This window comes from Cajanus cajan, chromosome 9 (genome assembly GCF_000230855.2).
Source record: "Cajanus cajan strain Asha chromosome 9, NIPB_CcT2T_4, whole genome shotgun sequence".
Taxonomy (NCBI): Eukaryota; Viridiplantae; Streptophyta; class Magnoliopsida; order Fabales; family Fabaceae; genus Cajanus; species Cajanus cajan.
The window spans coordinates 5,189,402-5,197,615 of record NC_138525.1 but is presented as its reverse complement, the minus strand read 5'-3'; the positions used below and the strand labels follow the sequence as shown (position 1 = coordinate 5,197,615).

General features: G+C 26.6%; 1 protein-coding gene across 1 annotated transcript; it reads left to right on the top strand.

The window, feature by feature from the left end:
- The first annotated feature begins 347 nt into the window (after positions 1 to 347).
- On the top strand, positions 348 to 4,484 carry LOC109788325 (protein ACCELERATED CELL DEATH 6). Its single transcript, XM_083063872.1, has 5 exons — positions 348 to 396; positions 1,559 to 1,756; positions 1,949 to 2,703; positions 2,923 to 3,470; positions 3,565 to 4,484. The coding sequence occupies exons 2-5, from the start codon at positions 1,566 to 1,568 to the stop codon at positions 4,270 to 4,272; spliced, it is 2,202 nt and encodes a 733-aa protein (XP_082919998.1). The 5' UTR covers positions 348 to 396; positions 1,559 to 1,565; the 3' UTR covers positions 4,273 to 4,484.
- Positions 4,485 to 8,214: the final 3,730 nt, after the last annotated feature.

Here is an 8,214-nt window from a genome sequence, read left to right as displayed (position 1 = left end):
TACCTAATTAAAGCGGGTTTGAAATGATTTATGTTATAAACATGAATTGAGATAAATTTATTTATGAAAAGTTTTGAATTTATATTTAAAATATTTAATGATTAGCGGACGCATATGATTAAAATATTTTGTATTGTGGTGATTAAACGTGGAAATCGTTTGCATGACAGAAATAGTGATAGGTGATAAGGAATAGTTCTTAAATTGCAGGAGTGAGAAGCTTAAATAGAACAAAAGGATAGCAAAGCCTGCTTTTACACTTTTTCATCTGTTACGAAATAGATAAATAACACTGCGCACGTAAAGAACTAAAGAATCACATACACTCCTATATATAGATACATATATGGATGTCTCATGAAACATCCAACATCAACCGTCTGCTTCAGCCTTCAGGTCAGTTCAATGCTTTTTATTTCTTTTCAATCTACATTTCTCCAACTAATATACCATTATTTTTATTCTATATATCTACTATTCAAATAAAAATACACAAGTTAACATTTACATTTAATTATCAATGCAGTCTTTGATTGAGCATGAGTATTGTAAACCCATATGAATGAATGTTGTAATAATCTCTCAATACTAATATATACTATGTTGATAAACGAACTCAAATCTTGAGTAACCTAGCATGTGATGAAACTTTCACATCCATTAAAGAAGTCTCAGGCAGGCTATACAATTTCTTACAAAAATGTGACAAGTTTCTAATAATACACAATATTCAAAATACTTTATTAATATTGATTATTTCCATCTATTAAAAATGTACTTCTTTTTCTTTTTTATCTCTTTCTCCTTCTAGGTGTCAAATAAATTTGTGATATTAATAAATCAATTTCTAATATAAAAATTATTTTCATAATAAAATCGGACAACAAAAAGTTATACTCTATTTGATTTTGGAGGTAAATTTTGAGATGTTTTAACAAAAATAAGAGATAGATATAATTATCCAATAAAAATTATTTCCAACGGAGATATATACTTACTCAAACTGTTTAATTATTTTATGCTTAGAACATAATTTTGCACATCCATGAGGTGTTTACATATTGAGAGAAATTAGGAAGAGAAGAAAGTAAAGTAATTGATATAATTTTTTAGATGTATAAAGTAATTGATATAATTGATGACATATATGTAAAAAGAAGAGAGATAAAGACAAATTAAAAGTGTTAATGAGGTGTTTTATTTATTTGAGTGTACAAATAAACATCACTTTTTTCAATTTTTGAATTGTGCAAAAACCTTTTAAGCTAGTAGTGGTTACAATGTTGCACGAGAATGATTAATTTTTAATTCAATAAACTAAAACATACTCCAAATAGAATACAAAATGTGCTTAAATATTTGTTTGTGAGTCATTTTGATGCATTACTTTTTTTTCTTTCTATATTTTACATTTTAAGCAACTCTTATTTTAAATATCATAACTCTACATGAATCTCACCTTACATTAAAATATTTTTATTTGTTGTTATATATATGTTATAAAACCTGAACTTTTTTTTTGGATCAAATAATAAAATTTAGAATATGATTATTCTAGAAAAAAGATGGATGGATCAAGTAAAGAGCTTTCAACTGAAAATGAAGAGGAAGAGGAAGAGGAAGAACTTAAATGGTTCGGCATTACTGCAGAGCAAGCATTAGACAAGAAACGAGATACGGATGCCAATAATACCGGGGAATGTAAAGTTGAATCTAATGAGACACATGACAAGAATGACAAAAGAAAAATGCTAAAGTATTTGTTCAGTGAGCCATTTTGATGCATTATTGTTTTCTATATTTTACAATTTAAGTAACTCTTCTTTCAAATATCACAACTCTATATGAATCTCACAATTTTTTTTTTAGATACTTCTTTTTTGTTGCTATACATAGAGTCTTGACTTTTTGGACCAAATAATATAATTTTGAATCATGATTATTCTAGAAAAACAATGAGTGGATCAACACAACCTTCGACGAAGGAAGAGAAAGAAAGTGAAGCCTCAATTATCAGTGAGAATATAACACATGACCAGAAGGATAATATTCATTTGCTCCAAGAAGTGTATCACTTGGCGCATGGAGGTGCATTGAGTAATTCACAAGATTCATATTTCTTCGATTTAACACAAACTAGAACTCCTGTATTGGGAAACACCATGCTACATGTAGCGGCTTGTAATGACAACAATGACGTTGTGGATTTGGTTGTTAAAAAAGCCCCTGAGCTTTTGTTCTTGCGTAACAAAAACGAAGACACTGCCCTACATGTTGCTGCAAGGGCTGGTCATAACTTAACCATTCAAAAGCTTTTGGAAGCTTATTCTGATTTTCAAAGACCCGAGATAGCTAAGGAGTGGTTACAATTTGAACAAAGAAATAATGCAGAAGGTTTAATATATTTGATCAGGTTGGAGAATAATCAAGGGAACACTATGTTACACGAGGCCATGATGTGTAGCAAGTGCAAAGGGCCCAACATTTTCCAAGTTCTTGACTCATACAGAGGAGAATCAGTGTCCGAGTCTTGTTATGAGTCTGCGTTAACTAAAATAAACAAGGCAAATCAATCAGTGTTGTATTTGGCAGTTGAGACAGGTCATAAGGATACCGTTATCCATATCTTGAATAAGTGCCACGAGAATGTGATGCCACACGGAATATCACCCCTTAAGGCGGCAATCATGAAACATGATGAAGGTAATTACTAATTAAATTGTTAATTTCCCGTTTAGTTTATTAATTCATTAATCTTCAATTCTTAGTATAGAAATATACATGATCTTTTGCACCGTTAATTTCTTATTCCAATATTGGAAGTTGTTAGTAGAGCTGGTTAGATATTTGTATTCCTTTATGTTAATATTGAAGATACACGAAAGATAAAATTGGTAATTAATATTATGTTTGTGACTGTAGATATGCTCAAGATCATACTAAGCAAGAAGCAAGAATGGATACATTTAAAGGATAAAGATGGAAGAGTTGCTCTTCATTACGCTGCATCAACAGGTTACCGTGAAGGTGTTGTTCATATACTTGAGAAGTGCAAGTCATGCAGCAATCAAAAGGACAAAGATGGATCCTTACCTCTTCATCTAGCAGTAGCATATGGAGGGGACGTGGAAGTAGTTAAGGAGTTGTTAAAATACTGCTCAGATCCCACTGAGATGCTTGACAAAAGTGGCCGTAACATTCTTCATATTGCAGCAAAAAATGGAAAGTATGAGGTGTTGCAATACATCCTTCAAACTCAAACTCGTGGATTTAAGGAGATGATAAATCAAAAGGATGTGGAAGGAAATACACCTTTGCATTTGGCCTCCAAATGGTGTCATCCCAGAATTGTCTATGATCTCACATGGGACGAGAGAGTGAATCTTCGTGCCGTTAACCAATACAATCAAACAGCACTCGACATTGTAAATGAAGTTTATCAATCTCAAGAAAATCCATCCCTTCGACAGGCAAGTACATACATTGTTAAATTAATGCCTTTTTTTTCTTATTGTTTTAAGTCCACTGTCCAATAATTATAACACAAAAATGTAACATTCGCAGGAACTGACATGGACTGCATTGAAGTCTGCTGGTGTACAGAAAAATTCTAGGAGAGTACTGCCTGTAAGTGACTCCGAGACAAAAGTTATAAAGGGTAAAGATGGAGTTTCTGAGACAAAAATAATCGTAAATTGTAAAGATAAAGGTTCAGAAACGGAACCGTATAAAGACAGAGTGGAGTCACTGCAAGTGGTTTCAACACTGATAGTTACGGCTTCAGTGGCAGCATGTTTAGCAGTGCCTGGTGAAGCTGATGGTGCAGCTAATAACATAAAGCATGCCATGTTCCACTTTTTCATTTTCAGCATAACAATATCTTTGTTTAGTTCCATGAGTGCTACCATCATTCTCTTTTGGACACGACTAGGAGTACTTGAATTGCTGGTATGTGGTCTTGATTGTGTATTGCCACTTCTTGGAGTGTCTCTCATCTCACTCTCTCTGGCTTTCATGTCTGGTCTCTACACTGTTATTAGCGAAAAAACTTGGCTGGCCACCACATTTCTGGTTATCTCTCTGATTTTTGTTGTGGTTCTATCTTTCTTATACATCCTCCTTTTCTTTCCCTCAAAGTCAACCAAGAAGCCCCTGCGATACATTTCCTTTTACCCCTTTCTTTTCCTTGCATGGTTGGCTGAACCTGGAACCCCTCATCAAAGCCACAACATGAAGGACAATATCGTTTGTCGGTGCTGTGATTGGATGTGAAACATATGGCTAGGTCCACTTTTAGTTCTTGCAATGTTTCTCTTCTCATGCCGCCAATAAATGTTTTCCAATAAATAGAATAAAAGTTGTTTTACTTCACTTTTGTATTCCATAAAGGTTGAACCAAAATACTCTTCTTTGGTGATGAATTAAAGTATTTTATGTATTGTTTATTCAATTTTATTATATTAAGAATGATTTGCAGAACCAAATATGTTTATTGTTGTTTTTGACTTTGTCAGAAAGTTGATTTTTTAATTTTATGAAGTCTATCCTTGTAAGAGAATTAGTTCTCCAGCTGACTCTCAGTCAATTCCCTCCGAAACTAGAATAATCTAAGAATATGTTATTATTTTCAGAAATAAACAGTTAAGAGCAATTAGTTGAGCATGTTTTTAATAGTTTTGAACTCCGAGTCACCAATGTTACTTTATGCACAGGGGTTGGGCAGTATGACAGTATCCACACGAACTTATATTCGATTCTTTGTTTTGTCATATTATAAATAACTCAATGTTATAATATATATATATATATATATTATAAAAGAGAATATATTTTGGTAATCACTGTGGATTATTATATCTTTTAAAATAATAAAAAAAATAAAAAAATTCATATATTCATTCTGAATAATTATTTTCAACTTTTAATATTTATTTATGTATAATTATTAGAGGCACAAAGTGCCTTGACCCCTCTAGTATATATATAAGAGAGTTAAAATAATATTATTTTATATTAAATGTGAATTTTATAAATTTATATATTAAATTAAAAGTTCATATCATTACTACAAGAAAAATGCTGATTTCTGACAGAAATTTCTGACGGAAATAGGCAAATTTCCGACGGATTTTTCTTTTTTCGACGGATTTCTGACGGATTTCAATCCGTCGGAAAAAGTGACGTCGGAAAAAAAAATCCGTCGGAAATAATTTTTCATGGAATTTTCTGGAAAATTCCGTCGAAAATTTCCGACGGAAATATCCGTCAGAAAATTCTGTCAGAAATTGCTGTCAAAATTTCCGACGGAAAAATCCATCAGAAATTATATTTTTTTTTTAATTTTAATAAATTTATAAATGTAACAACTCTCATATTTGGCCTCTCAAGAGTTCTATTTCATAATATTTCATTGTTTAGCATGTTTTATCCTTACTTGTGCAATTTCTGGGAGACTTCCTAGAAGGTCACCCATTCCAGTACTACTCCAGGTCAAGCACGCTTAACTGTGAAGTTCTGATGAGTAAGCTACCGAAATGTCTATGTATGTTGTCAGTATAACTTGTACAAATTAATTCATTTAAGTCATCCTCAAATATACAATCTTATATTTGTACTATAATAATAGTATATAATAATTTTATATTACGAATAATAATAATAATAATAATAATATATTTAATTATTCTTTATTTATATGTACTTACTTTTATAATTAACATCTACTTATTTTTATTTAAAATTATAATTTAAATTATTTAATTTTATAATTTATAATGATAACATAATTTATAAAATTATAAATATTTATTTATTACATACTTATAAATTAAATTTTAATATTTTAAATAAATTATTAATTAACTTAACATATTTATTTACCTTAAATCAAACATATAAAATTCAAAAAAAATGTATTTATCCTTTTTTTTTCTAATTATCAACTATTAATAAAATACTAACTTAAAATCTTATCTAATTATATATAATATTTTCATATAAAATTTAAAACCAGATATTAGTTATATAAAAATATTAAGATCATATAGTAAATTGTCAATAAGATTTTAGTTAAATAATTTAAAATAATTAATGTTTCAATTATATTGTTAATTAGCAAATAATTTATTCCAAAACTAATTAATTTTTTATATTAATTATTAGTAAAATTTAATAACTTTTAATTTAACAATTAATTGGATCGATGAAATTCAACACACACCATGAGTTATTGAGCGGAATAACTTTACCAAGAGTTATTTTGTAAGTTATCGTAAATCAAACATATAAAATTCAAAAAATGTATTTATCCATGTTTTATTTTTTAATTATCAACCATTAATAAAATACTAACTTAAAATCTTATCTAATTATATCATATAATATTTTCATATCAAATTTAAAATCAGTTCTTATATTTTCGACAAATATAAATTTGTCTGAAATATTCTATCAATAATATAATTTTTCCTACAAAAATTTTCTCATCGAAAATATAAATTTTTCGACAAATTTAATTTTGTTTTATAAAAAATCATCTTCGATTAATATAACATTTTGTATATATGATTTAAGAGTAAAAGATTTTCAATTTAACAGTTGAATTTACAAAATTTACATTTAATATAAAGTCATAGAACGGCATAATACTTAGTAAAAGTTACACCAGTATAATTATAACCCCCTATATTATATATATATATATATATATATATATATATATATATACATACATACATATATATACATGGACAGTTGCATGTTTGGAATAGTGAATTAGTGAGGCACTTGCCCTCACTACTATTTGACATATACATAATTTTTTATCTAAAAAAATAATATATTTAAAAAATAAAATTATATTCTAATAATAGATTCAGAAAAAAATGTTTATTTATTTGATATCTGTCAAATTTTTGAAGGAAATTAATTCTCATGTGATAAAAAAAAATTTCTTAATAATGAATTAATTTTTTAAAAAAATTTAATTATAATATATATATATATCTTAATATTCACATATATAATGTAATATATTAAAACAAATAATTTTTTGATAAAATAAAATTTGTAGCATGCATATGTTTCTCTTTTGTGTTTTTTATTTATTATATACGTTGATTGAAAAAATCAAAATAGTAAAATTGTATACATTGATTAAAAAAATCAAAATAAGAAAAATCATAAGATTTAAATTCCATTTAGAATTGTTATTATAAGATATATTTTAAAATAAATTATCATCTAAAAATATATATTAGATATTAAAAACATATTTATATCATAAATAAATTAAACTTTATTTTTATAAATTTAACATATTTATTTTTATATTTTTAATAGTATTAAATTATTATAAAATAAGTCTTTATGATATAGTTCTATCCAAACATTTAAAAAAATTTTATGATAGATAAATAAGTCATACTTAAAATATATATTTTTAAATAAAATTAGGTTCAAACCAAGTAAATTATAATAAAATATAGTATGACCTAATTTATTTTCATCTTTAATACTAATCGTAGATATAAAAAATTTGTAATAAATAATTATAATATATATTTATACCTTTAAAAGATATATAAAATTTTTAATACTACAAATATATATAAGAAATTAAAAATAAGAAATTAAAAAAAGAAATTAAAATAATAATTAAAAATAAGGTTTCCGACGGATTTATATTTCTGTCGGAAATTTCTGACAGAAAATTTCGTCGGAAATTTCCGACGGAAATATAAATCCGTCGAAAATTTCCGATATTTTCGGAAATTTACATTTTTCTTGTAGTTTTATATATTTATATCAAATTTTGTTAAAATTGAACAATAACTTAAAAGTAATCAAAGTATTCATATTTTATTATATTTTGAAATGTTTATATTACGTCAATTTTATTTTATAAGAATCAAGTATCAAATCATCTTGAATTAATATAAAAAAAATTATATATGATTTTAGAGTAAAAAACTTTCAATCTAACGGTTAAATTTGTAAAATTTACATTTAATATGAAATTATTGAACGATATAATACTTCATAAAAATTACACCGATATCATTTTAACTCTCTTCATATATATATATATACTATCTATCCTAATATATAATTATTACTATTATTTTTTAATATTTTTATTATGAAGTCAATTTTATGTGAAATAAAGTTAGATAAAGTCATCACTACAAAGAAAACCTTTTTTTAAGAAAATCT

Coding starts and splice junctions, on each gene's coding strand:
- LOC109788325 (XM_083063872.1), top strand. CDS start 1,566: ATGGATGGATCAAGTAAAGAGCTTTCAACTGAAAATGAAGAGGAAGAG. Junction 1,757..1,948: donor GACAAAAGAAAAATGCTAAA/GTATTTGTTCAG, acceptor TGATTATTCTAG/AAAAACAATGAGTGGATCAA. Junction 2,704..2,922: donor AATCATGAAACATGATGAAG/GTAATTACTAAT, acceptor TTGTGACTGTAG/ATATGCTCAAGATCATACTA.